Consider the following 24,105-nt stretch of genomic DNA (forward strand, 5'->3'; position numbering starts at 1 on the left):
GAAATTTAATTTGCTATGATGTGAAAAACAAAAGGGAAAAAAGAATAATAAAGTTAAAGCATTAAATGTATAAAGCATTGACAGCAGGATCCTGTCTGTCTGTACCTTCTTCCATCCATCAACCTCACATACCATGTTCAAATCTTTGTTCATCTGGGTCAACAATGATGCATGTTTGGCTGAAGTTGAATAAACTGTGTGTATTAATTACTATTAGTGAGTGCAATAACATTTCACAAAATCTAGGTTGGAGTGACCTACAATGCAAAAAAGGTTTAAAAAAAGCCAGTTGTGATCTATCAACTCATTTCTGTGTAATTTAAACTTACTGTTGTCCATCTTGAACCTCGTCTCCATTTTGTGACCCCACCATCCCCTAAGTTGGGGGAAATCACTGTGAAAATGTTTCTCATGAAAAAAACATCCGGCCAGCCCACCTGCCCCTGAGTTTAAGTACTGAAATGTACAAAAATTAGAAAAGAATACTGAAAACATGAAATATTCTGCCAGGACACCCACCCATCTGTAAAGTACTGAAATATAAAACTGAGTAAGTATACTGAAATATACAACAGTTAGAGAAAGAATATTTAAATGTACAAAAGTTAGAGAAAGAATACTGAAATATGAAACATTTAGAAAAAGAATACTGAAATATAACACATTCAGAGAAAGAACACTGAAATGTACAAAAGTTAGAGAAAGAATACTGAAATATGCAACAGAGAAAGAATACTGAAATATACAACAGTAAGAATTTTTTTTAATGTACAAAAGTTAGAGAAAGAATACTGAAATATGAAACATTTATAGAAATACAGAAATATGAAACAATTAGAGAAGGAATACTGAAATATAAAACAGACAAAGAATGCTGAAATATACAAAAGTTAGAGAAACAGTACTGAAAAAGGCAACATTTAGAGAAAGAATACTGAAGTTTGAGAAAAAATACTGAAATATACAACAGTTAGAGAAAGAATACTGAAATATGCAACAGTTGGGGAAAGAATACTGAAGTTAGAGAAAGAATACTGAAATACAAAACAAAAAGAATACTTTAGTTAGAGAAAGAATAATGAAATACACAATAGTTAGAGAAAGAATATTGAAATATGCAAAAGTTTAAGAAAGAATGTTGAAATATGCAATAGTTAGAGAAAGAATAACGAAGTTAGAGAAAGAACACTGAAATACAAAACAGTTAGAGAAAGAATAGTGAAGTTAGAGAAAGAATAATGAAATACACAATAGTTAGAGAAAGCATACTGATATACACAACAGGTAGAGAAAGAATAGTGAAATATGCAACAGTTAGAGAAAGAATACTGAAATATTAAACAGAGAAAGAATACTGAAAAAATACAACAGTTAGAGAAAACATATTTAAATGTACAACAGTTAGAGAAAGCAGACTGAAATACACAAGTTAGAGAAAGAATACTGAAATACAAAACAGTTATAGAAAGAATACTGAAACATGCAACAGTCAGAGAAAGAATATTGAAGTTAGAGAAAGAATACTGAAATATACAAGAGTTAGAGAAAGAACACTGAAATACACAAGTCAGAGAAAAAATACTGAAATACACAAGAGTTTGAGAAAGAATACTGAAAGACACAAGAGTTTGAGAAAGAACAATGAAAAACAAAATAGAAAGAATACTGAAATATGCAACAGAGAAAGAATACTGAAGTTAGAGAAAGAATACTGAAATAAACAACAGTTTGAGAAAGAACACTGAAATACACAACAGTCAGAGAAAGAATACTGAAATACACAAGAGTTTGAGAAAGAATACTGAAAAACAAAACAGAGAAAGAATTCTGAAGTTAGAGAAAGAATACTGAAATAAACAACAGTTAGAGAAAGAATACTGATATACACAACAGTTTGAAAAAGAATACTGAAAAACAAAACAGAGAAAGAATACAGAAATATGCAACAGAGAAATAATACTGAAGTTAGAGAAAGAATACTGAAATAAACAACAGTTAGAGAAAGAATACTGAATACACAACAGTTAGAGAAAGAATACTGAAATACACAACAGTTAGAGAAAGAATACTGAAAAACAAAACTCTGTGTGTGTGTGTGATTTGGATTTTTAATGAAGCTTTAAATAAAATTCAGTCATATCGCTGAAAAACAAAACAGAGAAAGAATACAGAAATATGCAACAGAGAAATAATACTGAAGTTAGAGAAAGAATACTGAAATAAACAACAGTTTGAGAAAGAACACTGAAATACACAACAGTCAGAGAAAGAATACTGAAAAACAAAACAGAGAAAGAATTCTGAAGTTAGAGAAAGAATACTGAAATAAACAACAGTTAGAGAAAGAATACTGATATACACAACAGTTTGAAAAAGAATACTGAAAAACAAAACAGAGAAAGAATACAGAAATATGCAACAGAGAAATAATACTGAAGTTAGAGAAAGAATACTGAAATAAACAACAGTTAGAGAAAGAATACTGAATACACAACAGTTAGAGAAAGAATACTGAAATACACAACAGTTAGAGAAAGAATACTGAAAAACAAAACTGTGTGTGTGTGTGTGATTTGGATTTTTAATGAAGCTTTAAATAAAATTCAGTCATATCGCTACGATGTCTGCAGTGTGGCAGTTTATAGTGATGTCTAGCACTGGGGCATCATGCCGCAGGCATGTAGCATGATTGTCACGGAATGGTGTAAATGTTAATTAAATGCATGTACTCGGGTTTCGTTTCTTTTCGCTGTACAACAATACCCGAGGGTGATTATAATATGGTCTATGTATTTCGAAATCGTGAGTATGATTCGTCCTATGCCACACGTGCAAGGTGCTTTCGATACAGCAAAACGAAAATTCTAAAGGTATAAATACGTTACTGCATGTAAAGGACCTTTACAATGCTAATGGTTTTGTCAGCAAGCGGCCTGCTAAAAGGATTCACACAACTCCAGCTGTAGGGGTAGGTAATTTTTCGATCTTAAGTGATAACTAGTGTATTACCATATTTACCTTTGCATGTTTGTTATATAGTTTCCTTTATACAGCATAATGCGTGCATTTCTTTTATTCTTGTTGCGACGTAGTACAGGATTTATGTTGGTAATGTAAAGCTACATTTTTTTTATAAAAGAAATCTTTACTATTGTCTTATCGAGCAGGGTTAGGTTTACTACTGAACCTCTGTTTTTATAATTGCCATAATAATATAATCTTTAACTTACCATGTATAACGTCCTTACGTTATGTCTGTATCAAGTTTAGTACACTGTATCGGGTATATTTTCAGCTGTTTTTGATGGTAGGAATATCCGGGGTGTCCGGTGTTGTCAGAGGGTAGAAACGTCCGTGTGTCCGGAGCGTTTAAGGTGCCGGAGCGTCTAATGTCTAGCATCCGGAGTGTCCAGAGTGACTAAGGTGACCCAGCTGTAGAGCCGTCAAAGGACCAGGGGGTCCGGAGGGTCTAATATTTCAAGTGATCATAGTATTCCGAGGGTCCAGAGTCTATATCAGTTGTGAAATTGATTCAGAGGAGCTGTGGAGCGGATATGGTGCACGGGTGATGGAGTGCATCTCCACACATGTATTTTATTAGCTGTATGCTAATTTTGGGTTAGTAAGACCCAGTGTATTATTCAGGACTGGAAGGATAGATTGTATATCCGTCCTTGTGTTTAGTGACATAATTTCGCTACCTGAGCGAATACATTTTTTTACTATGTGTAAAGACTTACATCGTTTACTATTTGAGTGAACTATATTCATCTTTCCATTATTGAATCATTTGTGAAATCATTTATCCTGTGTTTTAGGGTTACTGAACTAATTTATTTGTATTTTTTTGTTCCATCTTTGAAACTGTGCGTTTTTATGTTAAATAGATCCAATATTTGGATTATAAATACGCACACATCTTCATAATATACTGCTCATATCAATCACCACATTAAACCATATATATCTGTGTCGTCAAAACGTGTTCTGTTGTTAATCCGAAATATCCCACCCAGTTATCTTGTTACAAATGATGTCCCCACCCAGTCATATTATCCAGACACCAGGCCAACCAGTCCTAACTCTAACCTCTTAATGCTGAGCGCCAAGCGAAACAGCTGTTAGTACCATTTCTGTAAGTCTTTGGTATAACTCAGTTGGGGATCAAACCCATGACCTCCGCATTTGAGGTGGATGCTCTAACCACTAGGCCACCAGAGCGGTTGAAAAACAAAACAGTTAGAGAAAGAATAATGAAACATGCAACAGTCTGAGAAAGAATACTGAAATACAGTACTGAAATACACAACAGTCAGAGAAAGAATACTGAAGCTATAGAAAGAATACTGAAATACACAACAGAGAAAGAATACTGAAATACACAACAGTTAGAGAAAGAATACTGATATACACAACAGATAAAGAAAGAATACTGAAATGCACAACAGTTAGAGAAAGAATACTAAAAACAGCACATGATAAGCCACTAATATAAAACTAGTTGTGTAAAGATATCTCCTTCTAAAGATATCATTTTCCATGTCAGGTGACCTTAAAACTGCAATCTCAAACTAACCAGCTCTAAAAGGAGCAAATATGTTGCATACTGATGGTGACACTGTAATCTAAACTGATATTGAAAGTAAAAACAATAGCTTTGTAGCTGTGACCTTAAACTTGTTCTGTGGACAGTTGCTTTACTCTGATACTACTCTCAAATCTACGCTATTAGTGCAAATGAGTGTAATGGAAAATATCCATTTACTCTGATATTATTCTCAAATCTATATTATTAGTAATAACCATAAACAGACCTTCCATTATTCATGTAGCAAATTTAAGCAAGTAAAGCATGCAAGCCAAAATTACTAAGAGAAACATACAATTTGCTTGTCTAATAATTAATAATTACTCTGATATCCTCATTACCTGAGTAACCTGACTTTTTATTTAAAATATATTGTTTCTGCTGTTTCCTTTTTGCTATGATTTCAATCTTTATCAATCATCTTTATGCAATATGCACTTCAAGTTCACTAATCTATACTAATATAAAAATGTCTACAATATTGGTATTGTGATTCGTTTTGTTGATATGTACAAAATCAATATAAATGTAATATGATCTTTATGTATGATTTTTGTCCAGATAATATGGTATAATTGTAATAAATTTGGAGTATGTGTATTTGGTAATAGCGACTAAGGAATTCTTCGATTTTTGTGATTATTCCATTGCCTGAAATAATTAGCCAACTGATAGGAGCAAACATCACAGAGTAAAGTGTTAGTGAGTTTCCATGATGACATGGTTCACTAGTAATTGATTCAGGTCCAAACTAAATGAGTGTCCATGGAATAATAAAGTCCCTACTAAAATCTAGTGGTGTACACTGGTGGTATGACTGCAATGGCAGTATTTATAGTAGGAAACCGGTAAATTACACTATGGAACCATTAAGAAGGGACTCGGCAGATACTGTTTATGTCACCAGGGTGGTAAATGCAGTGCAGGTATACTAGCGAAACATGCCTGGAAACCATTCGGGCATTATTTGCTGTGTGAGTCGGCAATTGACAGTTTATACCATGATGAACTCAGAAAAAACGTTAAACTCTTACGCAATGATTTACCATATATAGCTTTCTGTGTGTTAACTTTGTGCAATGATTTACCATATACAGCTTTCTGTGTGTTAACTGTGTGCAAGGATTTACCATATACAGCTTTCTGTGTGTTAACTGTGTACAAGGATTTACCATATACAACTTTCTGTGTGTTAACTGTGTGCAATGATTTACCATATACAGCTTTCTGTGTGTTAACTGTGTACCAGGATTTACCATATACAGCTTTCTGTGTGTTAACTGTGTACAAGGATTTACCATATACAGCTTTCTGTGTGTTAACTGTGTACATGGATTTACCATATATAGCTTTCTGTGTCTTAACTGTGTACGAGGATTTACCATACACAGCTTTCTGTGTGTTAACTTTGTACCAGGATTTACCATATACAGCTTTATGTGTCTTAACTGTGTGCAATGATTTACCATATACAGCTTTCTGTATGTTAACTGTGTACAAAGGTTTACCATATACAGCTTTCTGTGTGTTAACTGTGTACCAGGATTTACCATATACAGCTTTCTGTGTTAACTGTGTGCAAGGATTTACCATATATAACTTTCTATGTGTTAACTGTGTACCAGGATTTACCATATACAGCTTTCTGTGTGTTAACTGTGTGCAAGGATTTACCATATACAGCTTTCTGTATGTTAACTGTGTACAAAGATTTACCATATACAGCTTTCTGTGTGTTAACTGTGTGCAAGGATTTACCATATACAGCTTTCTGTGTGTTAACTGTGTGCAAGGATTTACCATATATAGCTTTCTGTGTGTTAACTGTGTACCAGGATTTACCATATACAGTTTTCTGTGTGTTAACTGTGTGCAATGATTTACCATATATAGCTTTCTGTGTCTTAACTGTGTACAAGGATTTACCATATACAGCTTTCTGTGTGTTAAATGTGTACATGGATTTACCATATACAGCTTTCTGTGTCTTAACTGTGTACCAGGATTTACCATATACAGCTTTCTGTGTGTTAACTGTGTACAAGAATTTAACATATACAGCTTTATGTATGTTAACTGTGTACAAGAATTTACTATATACAGCTTTCTGTGTGTTAACTGTGTACAAGAATTTACTATATACAGCTTTCTGTGTCTTAACTGTGTACAAGAATTTACTATATACAGCTTTGTGTTAACTTTGTACAAGGATTTACCATATACAGCTTTCTGTGTCTTAACTGTGTACATTGATTTACCATATATAGCTTTCTGTGTGTTAACTGTGTACAAGGATTTACTATATACAGCTTTCTGTGTGTTAACTGTGTACCAGGATTTACCATATACAGCTTTCTGTGTTTTAACAGTGTACAAGGATTTACCATATACAGCTTTATGTGTGTTAACTGTGTACAAACATTTACTATATACAGCTTTCTGTGTGTTAACTGTGTGCAAGGATTTACCATATACAGCTTTCTGTGTGTTAACTGTGTGCAAGGATTTACCACATACAGCTTTCTGTGTGTTAACTGTGTGCAAGGATTTACCATATACAGCTTTCTGTGTGTTAATTGTGTGCAAGGATTTACCATATACAGCTTTCTGTGTGTTAACTGTGTGCAAGGATTTACCATATACAGCTTTCTGTGTGTTAACTGTGTGCAAGGATTTACCATATACAGCTTTCTGTGTGTTAACTGTGTACAAGGATTTACCATATACAGCTTTCTGTGTGTTAACTGTTTGCAATGATTTACCATATACAGCTTTCTGTGTGTTAACTGTGTGCAAGGATTTACCATATATAGCTTTCTGTGTGTTAACTGTGTACAAGGATTTACCATATACAGCTTTCTGTGTGTTAACTGTTTGCAAGATTTACCATATACAGCTTTCTGTGTGTTAACTGTGTGCAAGGATTTACCATATATAGCTTTTGGTGTCTTTACTTTGTAAAAGGATTTACCAAATCACTTGCAAAAGACTTCAACATTTTGCGATTGTCTCAAATTATGTTGTTTGCATGGAATCACACACTGCTCAATTAGCATAGACCCAGATGTCTTTACATAATGTATTGAGGGAACTAGATCTGTCATTACATAAAAAGGGACTCAAATCTGTCTTCACATTATGTATTAAGATCCAGATCTGTCTTCACATAATGCATTGACAGACTCAGATCTGTCTTTACATAATGCATTGACAGACTCAGATCTGTCTTCACATAATGCATTGACAGACTCAGATCTGTCTTTACTTAATGCCCTGAGACATGGACCTGCTGTTATATTATGTGTTCAGCCCAAAAGATCAGGGTCTATACATAAAATCATACAATATATAGTGTAGACTGAGATCATTACATAATGAAGAAAGACTAAGGTCTGTCGTCACATGAGACACAGAGTCTGATAGATCAGGGTCTAGATTGTTCACACGAAAATCATATACTATGCAAACAGTGAAGACCCAGACCTATTCTCCCATAATGCTTTCAGAGACCAAGTTCTGTTGTCACATAAAATGCTCAACCTGAAAAATCAGGGTCTATGATGTTTGCATGAAATCATAAACTGCACAGTGTAGATCCAGATATGATGGCTATGCAATGACAAATCTGGTTCTACACTTAGCACAGTTGGACACAAGTCATATATGAAGAAATAAAAAACATTGGTATGTAGAAAATGCAAGCAACAAACAGTCCAGACTCACATCCATTGGTTATATCATGGCAAATCTGGGTTGACAAAGATCAGTCACATGCAAGTTATAAACAAACAAAACATTAAAGTAAATGGGAATCAATTTACCTTGTAAGTACACCAGCAGGCAAAGTCAACACCCCAGTCATGAAGATTTAATTCTGCATTCCCTACTGCATGTGCTAAATCCCAGCCTACATAGCAGCCCTGAAATGTAAATTTTCTTTAAACCGAGACCAGAAAGGAAAATAAATTCCATTATTACAGGACTGTATGTACTCTAATTAGATTTACTGTGACATACAGGTATTTTGGAACTGCTTTATTTTTAAGTAAAACTGTACTTCCTTCTTGGACCATCTTTCTCATCTGGATACAAAAAGGTTAATTATAATGAAATAATGATGCACACCTGATGTAAACAAAATAGTGTAGCCAACAAAGATAACAAACAACAAAGGTAAACCTCCCAAGGTGTAGAACAGTTGGAATCTCTTGAGTAATTTCACTGAACAGGAAATTAAAAATACACAGCACTGTATTACTGAATTGAGGAGCTTGGTTGGCTTTGAAAATAAAACTGTATGTAGCAATATATACTGTGTGCATTTCAAAGTTTGTATTATTGGGTAATGTTTAGAAGCTAGATTTCTGCTTTATCCAGCCAGAATGAACACTTACATCTAGGTACAGAATGTCAACTGACAAAATGGGTGTTCCAATGCAGAACAGTGTCCATAGACATAATGGGTGTTTTAATGCAGAACAGTGTCCATAGACATAATGGGTGTTTCTATGCAGAACAAAATCACCCCTTTACATGAATACTCATTTTCCCTGGCAAAGTTGCTGCAAATAAGAATTCAGACCACAAGTTGTGTTCTCCATCATTTGCACAATGATTAGAAAAAGCTGGTGATAGTTGGTCACAGTCATCATCATTAATCCTTTAATTCAAATGGTGATTGGCGCATCACATTTGACTTCACCACCTGGAATTCTCTCCATCTTTCCCTGTTCTCCATTGCCTTTTGGGATTTTCAAACCCAATGTCTGTCCACTCTAATGCTGTTTCCCACCTCTTTTTCTGTCTGCCTTTTTCTGTGCACTCTCACTGTGCCTTGCAAAATTGTTTTTGCCAGTCCATATGATCATAAGATATGACTATGCCACTTCAGTTTGCATTTGTTCACATGGTCAGGAGTTCTTCATATGGTCCAATGACTCACTGGATCGTACTGTAAACCTCTTTGTTAGTTACATGGTCAATGTATGAGATGCCCAAGATCTTGCAGTAGCATCCATTTTTCACAAGCATACATAAAAATGGATATGGCAATGGACTGCTTCAGCTTTACTTTGGAACCAAGAGCAATACTGGTGTCCTTCCAATACTGGTGTCTCAACTTTGTTATTGCTGCTGTTGTCTGGGCAATCCTTGAAAGTAGTTCTGGTTTGGAGCCCTGATCTGTAATAATTTATCCCACGTACTTGAAGGTTGTGACAGTTTCCAGCTTTTGTCCACTTACCTTTAACTGTGTGCTGATGCCACTGGTGTTGTTTGTCATCAGTTTGGTCTTTTCAGCACTAATCCTCATTCCATAGGCTGTGGAGGTTGTGTCAATGCACTAATCCTCATTCCATAGGCTGTGGAGGTTGTGTCAATGCACTAATCCTCATTCCATAGGCTGTGGAGGTTGTGTCAATGCACTCACCTATGGCAGCCATTTCTTATTCCTCTCCTTCCAAGCAGTCAATATAAATCATCTGTAAAGAAAAGGATGGTGATTGTTCTTCCTCCAATGCTGAGAGTGCCCTCATGGTCTTCCAATGCATCTTCCATGATCATTTTGAGGAAAATGTTCATCCCTGTCTGACTCCAAATGATGTTTGGAACCACTCTCCTTTGGTGCCATTGATAAGAATATCACTGTTAGCTATGTCACAGAGGTATTCAACAACTCATACCAAGTCTGTGCTGACAATGTACTTCCTGATAGTTGCCCATAATGCTGCATGCCATACCCGGTAAGAGGTCCTCTTTAAGTCTATAAAGACATGGTATTGATTTTATTGTATTATATTTCTTATAAAGGAGTCTGAGATTGTTGTTGTTGTTGTTGTTCTAGGGTTTAACACCATTTTTCAGCACAAGATAGGCTATACATGGCGGCCAGTATAACTGGTGGAGGAAGAACCCTGGAAAACCCAGGGAAGAATCACCGACCCATGAGAAGCTACTGACAGGCTTTCCCAAGTACCCATGCTAGCCGAGCCTTGGACTCGAACCCATGCAGACAGAGGTGAGATGGCAGTGATCCGTAACAGAGAGTGCTTTAGACCACTCAGCCACTCGGGGCCCCGAGTCTGAGATTGAAGATTGCTTTTGTGGTGCTCCTTCCTCCTCAAAAGCCTGCCTGCTCTTCAGCAATTATTTTCTCTGCTTGATACTTTAGTCTGTTAAGAATTATCTTCTTCAGCAAGACTTTGGGTGTACGATTATACTGATGGTTCTGTGGTTTCGGCATAGCTTCCTTTTTGGGAAGCAAGATGACTAAAGATCGAGTCAATGTGGTGGGCCATTCTCCTGTCTGCTATATCGTGTTGCAGATTGTTGTTAGGAATGAGACCATCTTTTCTCCTCCTGCTTACATGAGTGCTGCCATGTTGTCAATTCCAGCTGACTTTCCTTTCTTAGTGACCTAACTGCAGTCTCTTTGTCCTCTTTAAGAATGGGATTGTCATCAATTTCTGCCTAAGAGCAGTCTAGTATTGCTGGATCTCCTTGGATTTTTTTGATTTTACAATTCTGAGCAGTGTTCTGTCCATTGCTTGAGGACCTCTTGATCTTTTGCAAGGCATTTTCCTGATTTGTATTAATGGTGGTAATTTTCCCTTGTTTCAGGGTTGTGAGATCTATCACCAGTTGATGATATGTCTCCTTGCATCTCCTGAATCCTAAACCCTTTTATCTTAACTTAAACATGTTTCTAGAAACATTAGGAGCAACTGACTCATTAAAAACCACACTCAGGTTTTGGAAAGATCATCAGGGATTATTCAAGATTACACTGGACAAGATGTGAATGTAAATGATCACATTGTTATTTTTTGGGGGGTCTCCTTGCTTGCTTCTTGTTTTATGTTGACCCACTTTTGTAAAACCCTTGCAAACATTTCTGAACTATAATAAATATTCCAATAATAACATATTTGTCTACAATGGTTTATTTTCTGCCTCTGACCACCTGTCCATTCCTGCTGTGAGGTACCATGTTTTATTTAAATTTATTGATTTAGCACTTGCTACAAATTTCAAATTTCATACTATAATAAAGAAACTTATTTGTGGATACAGATAAAATAAGGACTGCCAACTTCCATCTGGAATCATACTGCACTAAGATACACAGATTTTTCGTACTCCATGACTACTCACTTATGGCCTGACATTGCAGAACTATAGCATACCTTTGCTTGCCCTGCTTTAGTAATTTTGTCTATTTCAAACAGTTGACCAGTGTAGTACTGCACACCACTGAAGCATATTACAGCTATGGAGTCGCCTTCCTCCTCGATCTTAGCCAATATGTCCTCTGTCCTCAGCAAATCCTCACCCTGAGAAAGAATGAAGATCTCAATTATTGATTAATACAGCAAGCCCTTTTTTCATGGGTATTAAATAGTTTTCTCCATCACCAATTATGTTCTGTCCCTATTTAAGTTGATAGCTTGGAGAAAATGTTCTATCATTTCTACAAAGGGACCCTTGTCCAGTGGGACTTTAGATTTGTCATATGCATCACACAGAAATCCACCACAAAACTGGCATCGCAGCAAAGTTATTGTCTCACCTGTGATGATGTTGCTGCAGCCCCAGGCATACATGACTAAAAATTTCCAATGACCTTGACCTATGACTGTCTAATGACTCCATTCTTCCATTAATGTGAAAAATCTGACAATAGATTATGGAAAGTAAATACTAAATTGTGTTGCATGGAGAATACTTACCTAATCGCATTAGTATTCAGAAATTAGCTTTGATTATTATGGAATCCCAAAATCTCAGAAAGACATAATTATCATATTTCCCATCTATACTTCATACAGACAAATAGAAGGAATTCTTAGCCATTACCTACGCTTACCACCACTAGGTGGTTAAGCAGCAGCCAGATGCTTATCAATTTAAGTTAAGTGATAATTCAGTCCCATCTACAGGGAGGAGTGTGAGGGTTTAAGAGTAATATAAGAGGTATTTATTTTCAAAATAATATAATTTGCTATGAATTTACTTTCTCCATCAACAGCTCCGGTAACTTAGTGGTTAGAGCGTCCACCTCAGATGTGGGAGGTCGTGGGTTCGATCCCTGGTCGAGTCATACCAAAGACTTACAAAAATGGTGTTAACAGCTGCCTTGCTTGGCGCTCAGCATTAAGAGGTTAGTGTCTGGACTGGTTGGTCTGGTGTCAGGATAATGTAACTGGGTGGAACATCATGCTACATGTCTGCGGCATGATGACCCAGTGCTAGACAGCATGATAAAACTGTCACACTGCAGACATCGTAGTAATATGACTGAAAAATTGTTAAAGCTATGTTTCAAATCAAAATCACACACACTTTCTCCATCAAGCATATTCCCTCATGTCAGGGATAAATGCCCTGCTAGTACAGCTATTTGAGTTGGATGAATTTCAGCTGGATTTCCTTGCTAAGTCTAGAAGATCATTCAACCAAGACTTGTTCCATCTGAAACGAGCTAGTACAATCATTCTGGGCCTCATTTTTTGGATGGCTCTCATGATCAGAATGGTTGTAGGGAAGGCACAGCCCCAAACTGATCCTAATGACTGCCACAGCTTCCACAGCCCAAGCAGGTGGATCAGAACCTGAGAAATGAAGGTGAATAGCTTGTGATTCCACCTCACTGCAAAATGATCTGTGATCAAATATCTCCAAACTGTGCAAATCACAGAAAGATTGACAAGTTAAGGGATGACTCTGTGCGTAGTGTCTGGCCCTTTTAAAAGAGAATCGGATGTGCCTGCCATAAATGTGTCTGATCAAGACTGTTCTCTGGTGTTAGGTGATTTTGTTTCTCCTTGTCTGAGGACAGAAACAAATGCTACCAAATTGTCCAACAGTAATAAGATCACAATCTCCCACAGCTAATATCTCCAACAAACAAAATGCAATCATTATAACCTTCATTTGAAACAGGTCTATATGAAGTGCCTTCTCCTCTGTGTTCCTACCTCTGCTTACTCTGGTGAAGTGAGGCAGAAGGAAAGATCCCCAGCAGAATGATCTGGCATCTGTACAAGTCATAATATCTGGTTCATCAGTGTCAATTCTGCAGTAAAACATTGCTTGTCTTACCACTGATGCAGGAACTGTAGACTGAAATGTGCTGATATGGATGACCAGAAGATAAATTACTGGAAGATAAATGACAGGAAGATAAATGACCAGAAAATGAATGACCAGAAGATGAATGACTGGAAGATAAATTACAAGAAGATGAATAACCGGAAGAGGAATTACTGGAAGATAAATGACCAGAGGATGAATGACCAGAAGATAAATGACCAGAGGATGAATGACCAGAAGGTAAATGACCAGAAAATGAATGACCGGAAGATGAATGACTGGAAGATGAATGACAAGAAGATGAATGACAAGAATTTGAATGACCAGAAGATGAATGACCAGAAGATGAATGACCGGATGATGAATAACTGGAAGATGAATGACAAAAAGAAGAATGGCCAAAAGATAAATGACCAGATGATGAACGACTGGAAGATGAATGACCAGAAGATAAATGACCAGGAGAAGAATTACCAGAACTGGTAGATGAATGACCAGAAGATGAATGACAAGAAGATGAATGACTAGAAGATGAATGACCAGAAGATAAATGACTGGAAGATGAATGACAAGAAGATGAATGACCAGAACAAGAATGACTGGAAAATGAATGACCAGAAGATAAATGACCAGAAGATAAATGACTGGAAGATGAATGACAAAAAGAAGAACGGACAAAAGATGAATGACCATATGGTGAATGACTGGAAGATGAATGACAAGAAGATGAATGACTGGAAAATGAATGACCAGAAGATAAATGACTGGAAGATGAATGGCCAAAAGATGAATGACCGGATGATGAATGACTGTAAGATGAATGACTGGAAAATGAATGACCAGAAGATAAATGACTGGAAGATGAATGGCCAGAACATGAACAAGATTGAGATGGTCAGAAATTAAAATGGATGAGTTTTGAGGCAAGATCTGACTTCTAATTCATAAGCCCATATGGTTAAAAGCAAGATAAGGCCATGCCCTTCTTGTAACAGAACAGAACTTACTAGGTGTGAAATATTATACACGTGCTGAATGTTGATAAAATTTACAATAAACAGCCTGTGAAATGATACATATCAGTACACATATGAACTTGATGGTCTTGCCATGGTGCTCTTTTATGTAAGTTGTCATTATGGTTGTATTTCCAGTATGCAGATTAAAAACAGACATAGTTATCATATATTTATATGATATTATTCTTGTTGTTGTTGTTGTAGGGTTTAATGCCATTTTTCAGCACACGATAGGCTATACATGGCGGCCAGCATTAATGGTGGAGGAAGAACCTGGCAAAACCCTGGAAAGAACCACCAACCCACGAGAAGCTACTGGCTATGAGAAGCTACGGTCATGCTTTCTCACATACCCACATTAGCCGAATCCGATACTCAAACCCACGCAGACAGAGGTGAGATGGCAGTGATCCGTAACGGAAAGTGCTTTAGACCACTCGGCCAAACAGACTACATGTTGTTTGTAAGTGAGTTTTATTCAACATTTTAGGCCATTTAATGTTTGCTCCATTTAGCTATCTTTAGCAACCAGACCCATTGTTTTGAATGGCATGAATGATTTGAAAACATTTTACTACCAAGTTCATGTCTCACTTAAACTTGGAGTACATTATGATGTTATCTTCAGAACAGAAGAAACAATACACTTTCCTCATGCAGAGGCCTCCGAGTGGATGAGTGGTCTAAAGTACTCACCATTACAGATCACTGCCATCTCATTTATGTCTGCATGGGTTAAAGTCTTGGGCTTGGCCAATTTTGGCATGTGAGAAAGCTTGGCAGTAGTTTCTTGTGGGTCAGTGGTTCTTTCCAGGGGTTTTCCCGGGTTCTTCCTCCACCATTAATACTGGCCACGACATATAGCCTATTTTGTGCTGAAAAATGGTGTTAAACTCAACAACTTTCCTTGAGCAAAGAAAATCTCATCTAGAACAAATCTGTGCACAAGAATGAAGATAAATACCAACAAAATATATCACATTGTACTTCCTGCTGACGCAAAAGACTGCTGTGGTCATAGGCACACATGTATGAACATGCACACACATGTTGAGCCAGCTAGGATCTAGCTCCAGTGAGATTTTGGCATTTAATTTTGGTACAAGAATAATTCGAGAATAAACCTCCGGAATAGCTTGCTTGGAGAGTAAAGAAGCAATCTCCTCCAATAAAAAATCTCCACCTTCATGGAAGGAGAACATAAAAGGGAAGGGGGGGTGGATAAATTAAATCCAAACCTCTTCAAATCTACCCATTTATTGTGTGGAACCATGTTGATCAAAACTTGGAAATAGATAAGTCTGTCCCCAATCAAGAGATCTTCGGATGGCAGTGGGGTTAGTAAGCCATCAGAAGTTGTTACGGTTAAAGTTATTTCCTTTCACCATTACTGCCTGCAAGACCAGGAATCTCTTGCTGTATGAAGCCTGGTTGTGGCTGAAACTGCTGTTCCTGAGTACTTTGCTGCCACCTATGATAAACTCACAATGGCATAAAATGCTGAGATGAACTCAAAAAGATGGAGGAGGGGGCAAATAGGGATGGACACCTTTAACTGCCTGTTTCTGCATTTCCTCTATACAGCCCTCAAACAAAACAGCAAAGAGCCTAAATCAACAAAGTGATAAGGCTACAAAGACAATGAAGCCCAAATGTGTCTCATCATCATTAGGAAAGATTAGATGGTTCTGCCAGAGTACTGATCATGAACTGATGAGCTGCCCTTTTTATTAATTTGTCCAATATCTGAAAATCTTGCACTGCCTAGTTTTTAGTTTATGACCTTTTATCATTTTCACAAACTGCAAAGTTAATCATAAAAATAATAGAACAAAATATATTTTAATAAATAATAAAACTGGAAAATATGTTGCATACAATTATTTTTATAACTGGAAATGTCTTCAAATTTAATAACATCAACATTTCCTGAAAGAGCTTTAAACATTATCATCCAACCCAATCTGTACAAGAAACAGGTTCTAACCCTATTAAAATCCAATAGAAACTATTAAAATCCAATATAGGAACTATTAAAATCGAATAGAAACTATTAAAATCCAATATAGAAACTATTAAAATCCAATATAGGAACTATTAAAATCCAATAGAAACTATTAAAATCCAATATAGAAACTATTAAAATCCAATAGAAACTATTAAAATCCAATAGAAACTATTAAAATCCAACAGAAAATAAAATTAAGGAGTATCTACATTTGACCCAGAAAACAGTTATAATTTTAAACAATGCTTCTATCTTTACAAAACTGAGTCATAATGAATGCCTATTATATACTCCAGCAAATTAGGGTCTCTCTTATTCTCTATATGCAGTTAAACTTGTTAACAGCAGCCACCAATGGGAAAAAGTGGCCTTTGAAGACAGGTTAGCTCTGAAAGCAGGTGCAGCTCCCAAACTTGGTTCATGACAAATTTATGTATTATGCACCAAATAGCATTTATTAGCATTATTTTTAGAGCATTATCAGTATTATTTTGCTTGTATTATTAACAGAAACAGTAGCATGCTGTTAAGATATGTGCATTTAGTGTAGCTATTTAACGTATTTAGCATAATAAAAAACAACAAAATAATAAATCAAAATGTTCCACACAAGACTGCTGTATCCTCACTCTATTCCCTCATTTTACATTATATATCACTGATTTTCCTATCATTGTCATATGTGTCAAAGTTTTTATCACTTTTTTGAAATTTCTTTAATTCACGTACAAACTTGACCTTTGATTGGGAAACACAGGATTGACTTTTGTCAGTCTGAAAAGAAAAGAAGTTATATACCTTTGTCACAGAATAAGGCAAGAAAATAATTTGGTATGCCTTAAGATCTATTTGGTTTATTACATACTGAGTGGCCGGGTGGTTTAAAGCAGTCTTTGTTACGGATCACTGCCATCTCACCTCTGTCTGTGTGGGTTCGAGTCTCGGATTTGGCCAATGTGGGTATGTGAGAAAGCTTGTCAGTAGCTTCTCGAGGGTCGGTGGTTTTTTCCAGGGATTTCCCAGGTTCTTCTTCCACCATTAATACTGGCCGCCATGTATAGCTATCGTGTGCTGAAAAATGGCGTTAAACCCTACAACAACATACATACAGTGCTAACTAGGTGGTTAATTTTTTTTGTCTTTTGTGACTGAACCATACATGCATCTCATTGTAGGTCACTTGTGGGGAGATACTCATTCAGCACAGTGTGCATGGGTACTTTACCCCTGGTCGTGTGCATTTTTTCTCTCCTGTATTTATAGGAGGCTTATTGTTATATGTGACACTCTTACATCAAAAAACTCCAGCCATAGGGTTAAGTGTTAAATTTTATATTAATCCAGTTTATAAGAGTACTTTTATAGTTTAAATGCCTTTCTTTAATTTACTGCCTTTATTTGTCATTCTGCAGGTTTAGTGCACTAGAAAAACAGTCAGTATGTTACAATTTATCGATAACGACTTCTTTTGACATAAAATAATTTAGTAACATATATTTATGGATTTCTCTGTATTTTGTTTATTCCTTGTTATGACCAGCTTGATTTATTTATAGATGTCTATATGTATGGGTAGATGGATAGATCAGCTAGAAGAACCAGGATGGTGAGGCTATTATCTGTAGTGTGGCAGTGAAGCCATTTCAACCATCAGTTTATCTGTTTCATGGTGGGAACTGTTGAATATGGACATATAATTATGGAGAAGAATGAGGAATTATGACGTAAATTCTCAACTCCTGGATAAGGACAATTATGTGCAGTGTATACAAGGACACATGGTTGTGAAACATTTAATTTACTTTGTGGCATTCGGTTGCGTGAACCATACATATTTTCTAGTGTTATCATATGGTTGTGTGAACCACTTTTTTCGTTGGTATTATCTGGTTGGTGAACCATACTTATTTTATTTTGCATGATATGATTCTGTGAATCGTGCGAGTGTCTGATCATTTGTTTCGTATGATTCCGTAAATCATATTCTTTTCATTGGTCACACTGTGAATGTGCGAACCATACTCATATTCTTGTTATACATATGTGCATCTGTAACACGTTCAGTTTAGTAGTAATGTCTTATATGTAGTGGGGGGGTGTGCAAGTCAATTTGCATGTGTTGTAGTGAACATTTATTTATTTTTTGTTTGTTTCATAAGCTTTCATACACTCACATTGTGTTGCATTATCATTCAATCCAAGCATCCATTCGGTTTCAATCTTGTTATAACCTTTATATATATCATGCCATGGTCATCAAACAAAAGAAGTTTATTCTGCATACATGGAGTTGTCATTGCTGATATGTTCCAGTGACAGTGGAAGGCAGGGTTAAACCACTGCTTGGTTAAGAAATACATGGCCACTTACTAAAGAAGACAGGTGACAACTGATTACATGGCATTTATATAGGAATTCTGCAAGGAGGAACTTAGAATGGCAATTGTGATCATGTGACTGCTGAACTCAGATGACCAAAAGGCCAGGTTTAAATGAATCTGTGTGTAAAAAAAAAAGCAGATCATCAAATTTCACCAGCAGGAAATAAATTTTGTGACACAACAACTAAATAGTTAAGAACACAATTTATATAAAGCTGTGTTAATATTTATTAGTGATATATATATATATATATATATATATATATATATATATATATATATATATATATATATATATATATATATATATATATACAGCGCTCCCTTGATAACTCGCGCCCGGATAACTCGCGATCCCGCTTGTAACGCGGTGTCTGTCTTGGCTCCCGATTTTTTCCAGAGAAAATGTATTTAAAATATCTTTAAAATATGCTGAACATGAAAAAATTTACGATAAGAATTGATAAATTAAACCTTGATACATTGCTCGTTTTATCATCGAAAATGGTGATTAATGCCCGTAAAAATATAATCCATATTTTGAAATTTGCAAGTTCTAGAGAAGAATTAATTTCAGAGATCTCGAAAACGCTTAATTACGTGTATTTGGACGCCAATTTTTGATCTGGGACGCAGAAAATCACTGAGGCGGGAGTCCTCCGTACGCATGTAATAGGTGCACGGGAAAATTCAAAGATTTGCCAGTCCTGTTTCAGCCACCTGCTTTGTGGGAAAATGTGTTGATCAGTTTACTGTGCTGATATTTACAATGACAGAATTCAGTGACTGAAAGACTCTTTGATGTACTGTTGCTATTTCATAAGAGTACATTAAAAAAAAAAAAGTACAGGATGCACCAGCTAGGCGGCTAGTTCAAAGGCTTTGACTTGCGGCCGAGTGAGAAAATATACTGATATTTAGTGATTGAATTCAGAGGCAGAAAGACCCAGTTTTAAAATCCTAGCGAGACCTCTGTTTAAAGATATCATATATTATGTAAGTTTTTAGGATAAATAGTTGTCATTATACTGTAAATAAACAGTCTAGTGAAACAGCGATCAATGAAAACTTCCGGTAAATGTTAACAGGTGGCAACAGAGAATGAAATAAACACCAATTAAACGACTTCCTGTGTGAAAGTCACGTTCTAATCCTTTAATTCCATTTCAGTGTAAACATTATAATCACAATATAGTCTGTTCATTGAAAACATGAAAAGAGTCAATCGACCGTCACATCGAAACCCGTGAGTACTTCTGTGAGAACCTAATTACATGTACATGTTGGCTTTGTTTTGATCAACAACTTGGGGAAGTGTTTGTTGCATTAAAAAAAAAAATCGATTACAAGAGACCTTGGGTGCTGGATTAAGGGTCTTGGAGCTGCCTTTGACGTAAAGCAAAACAGTAACAGAGACAACGACGACGATAGTGACTTCGAATGTTTCAGTGAAACTGATGTCATTAATGCCGAGGCTGTTTGGGAGAAATTAGTACAGACTCATGGTCCTGAGATGGGCGTTTCTCTTGATGGAGGAGTGGATTTGTGCTGACAATGATTGCCCTACAGCCGAATACATGTCAGATGAAACTATAATTATTTCTATAGCGAACAAATTTGCAGCAGAAGACGATTCTAACTGGAGTAACACAAGTGTTGAAAGTGATGCAGACACAGATGTTGCACCCCCACCCCTCTGCACAGGAAGCAAATATTTTGATATTGCCATAAGGTGGCTGGAGACCCAAAATGTTGACTACGTAAAGCTCATGCAGTTGAGAAATCTGAGAGATTTTGCTCGGCGGCAGAGAAACCAAGGAGTAACACACACAAAAAAAATTAACTGATTTTTTCAAAAAGTGAATTGATATTTTTCAAGCGTGGCACAAACGGCAAGTATTAACTTGTTCTAATTTACGTTGTTTTAAATCTGTAGACCAATTAAATATGTTAGTACTGATTAACTCGTTTTTTTTTTTCCATTTTACTTCTATCGCATTCAAATCTATCTATCTATCTATCGTTCGATCGACACTGTTTCTCGAAAAGAGTCGATCTTTTGTGTATAAAAAAACTTCTAATTTGGCTCAAACAATAAAACTAGAATGTATACAATTCAACATAAAAATTAGTGACGTAGTACACAATGTGTGAAGTGGTACACATGTTTAGCGAACGGAAACCACATGGAATAATGTTTTTGATGATCGCCTCAATATACTGTAATTTATCCTGAAATTTTTAATGGTGTCCTACAAGAAAATAATAAAGTACACCGTTATGAAGAGATATTTATTAACAGTTAATCTCAGAACAATTATAAAGTGAGTATTCAACAGTATAATCTGCCTACTCCCCCTTATTTTTCCGTTATGTCGTCAATCACTTTATTGGTTTTGGGCTTATTTTATAGGTCCCTCGATAACTCGCCCCTCGCTTATAGTGCGGTCGATGTTTCTGGACCCCGATGTGCGCGAGTTATCGAGGGAGTGGTGTGTATATATATATATATATATGGAACTCCTCACATTTTGTGCTATCCCAAACCAATGCCAAATATAAATGCTGTACAATATCACAGTTATAAAGCATAATAACACACAAAAAACACACTCATTAAACTTATTACTCATTATAGATACTTGCAATCTTTGTACAGCTTACCTGTCTGGGTTGCAGTAAGACCATGCTTTCCTTTGGATTATACCCATGCAGCAGAATCTGGCTCTCAAAGGCATACTGTAACATAGTGATATGTACATGTAACTGAATATGTTTCTCAAAGGCATACTGTAATATAGTGATATATACATGTAACAGAATCTGTTTCTCAAAGGCATACTGTGATGTGATGTGATGTGATTTGGATTTTTAACGTAGCTTTAACAATTTTTCAGTCATTTTGCTACGATGTCTGCAATGTGGCAGTTTATAGTGATGTCTAGCACTGGGGCATCATGCCACAGACATGTAGCATGATGTCCTACCCAGTCACATTATTCTGACACCAGGCCAACCAGTCCTAACACTAACCTCTTATTGCTGAGTGCCAAGCGAGGCAGCTGTTAGTACCATTTTTTTAAGTCTTTGGTATGACTTGTTCAGGGATCAAACCACAACCTCCCACTTCTGAGGCAGATGCTCTAACCACTAGGCTACCGGAGTGGTCAAAGGCATACTGTAACATTGTGATAAATACATGTAGTAGACTTTGTTTCTCAAAGGCATACTGTAACATAGTGACATATACATGTAACAGAATCTGTTTCTCAAAGGCATACTGTAACATAGTGATACATACATGTAACAGATTCTGTTTCTCAAAGGCATACTGTAACATAGTCATATATACATGTAATAAAATCTGGTTCTCAAAGGCATACTGTAACAATGTGATAAATACATGTAGTAGACTTTGGTTATCACAGGCATATACATGCATTAGAATCTGGTTTTCAGATACATACTGTGATATATACAGTGATACATGAATAGATTCTACTCAAGTAGTACCATCAGTTTCTCAAAGGCTTATTGTAATATATGTTGTGATACATACCTGGATTATACATACCTGTGTAGAACAATCTGGTTCTCCAAGGCATATAATGGCGTACCATATTCATACAGTACTAAACAAGAAAATGCTCCAGTAGCCTACGTGGATACAGCATCCACCTCGGATGCGACTTGTCGCAGGTCTGAACCCCAGCAAATTCATGCCAAAGACATATAAATTATACTAGTAGCTACCTCGCTTGATACTCAGCATTAAGAGGTTAGTGTTAGGACTGGTCAGCCTGGTGTCAGGATAATGTGACTGGGTGGGACATGATGCTACATGTCTGTGGCATGATGCCCCAGTGCTAGACATCACTATAAAATACCACACTTCAGACACTGTTGTGATCTAACGAGAAAATTGGTAAAGCTACATTAACATTCCATATCAAACACAAACACACACTAAACAAGAAACAAATCGCAAATAAAAGACAATAATTTACCTGCTGAAGAGACTTGATTTACTTGTTTATTTATCATGTATCTCCAATCCTGCATTCTGTGAATAAATGATGCCAATTTTGCAATAAACAAAGTCCAATGGAACACATACTGTGTCAACCACCATTGAAAATAAGAATCTCATATTCTTATTGCAAATTATGCAATTGCTGTATGGGACATAAAAGGAACATGTTCAGTACTAACACACCATCATTGGGTGTTGCAGAAAGCTTACAATTACAAACAATTACATATAGAATTACACCAAAACGGAGTAACTCACTGAAGTGATGCCAAATTTCTGAATTTGTCTGATGATTGAGTTACCATATTTGCCAGCTGAGTATATGTGGAATTTGCAAATTTTGTAAATTTTCCATTTTTCATCTATATATATGTTGACGTGGAGCATGAGATTAAGCCAGATCAACACATGTAAATATTTTAAAATTCTTCTCAATGTCAGGTCCTATATTTTTTCCATACAAAATCTCTTCCCCATAATAAAAATTATTTTTTTCACATTATTTTACTATTTTGAAGAAAAAGAATTGTTTTTTTTTTCATATGAATAATTACATGACATGACATACAATTAAGCGAATTAAATACTATAATCCACCTGTAAGCAGACTTCCTGGTCAAAAAGTATCGACTTATAGGCCAGAAAATATGGTACTCAATTTTTAATTGTTCCAGTAAACAGGATTTTTGACAAATGACTTGGGTTACACTAAATGTACATCTTTGTGTGACATATAAAGAGGTTCACGAGAACCAAAATTTTAGATGAACAAGATTATAATGTAAATCAAACACAGTAATCAAACCTATTCGAGCAACCATCTGCATATACAGACCACCTGAGTATTAATACTAAGTTCCATTGGTCCTATTTATGCACAAACTAGTTTCAGACAACTACATATATAAAAAAAATAAAAAGTATTTGTTTTATTTATATCTGACAAGGGGATCCAGGCGGCCAAGTGGACTATGATGGTCACATTT

At 36.0% G+C, this 24,105-nt stretch overlaps 1 protein-coding gene across 1 annotated transcript in view; it reads right to left on the minus strand.

The window, feature by feature from the left end:
• Positions 1-24,105, minus strand: part of LOC149784411 (kynureninase-like) — a 76,557-nt gene that overhangs the window by 25,387 nt on the left and 27,065 nt on the right. Inside the window, exons 7-10 of the mRNA XM_089932469.1 lie at positions 21,751-21,825; positions 11,773-11,919; positions 8,410-8,508; positions 330-456 (exon numbers count right to left, since the gene is read on the minus strand). Of these exons, the coding sequence (XP_089788595.1) occupies positions 330-456; positions 8,410-8,508; positions 11,773-11,919; positions 21,751-21,825 (448 nt within the window). The remainder of the gene's footprint in view (positions 1-329; positions 457-8,409; positions 8,509-11,772; positions 11,920-21,750; positions 21,826-24,105) is intronic.

This window comes from Sinohyriopsis cumingii, chromosome 14 (assembly GCF_028554795.1).
Source record: "Sinohyriopsis cumingii isolate HCF-2022 chromosome 14, ASM2855479v2, whole genome shotgun sequence".
Classification (NCBI taxonomy): Eukaryota; Metazoa; Mollusca; class Bivalvia; order Unionida; family Unionidae; genus Sinohyriopsis; species Sinohyriopsis cumingii.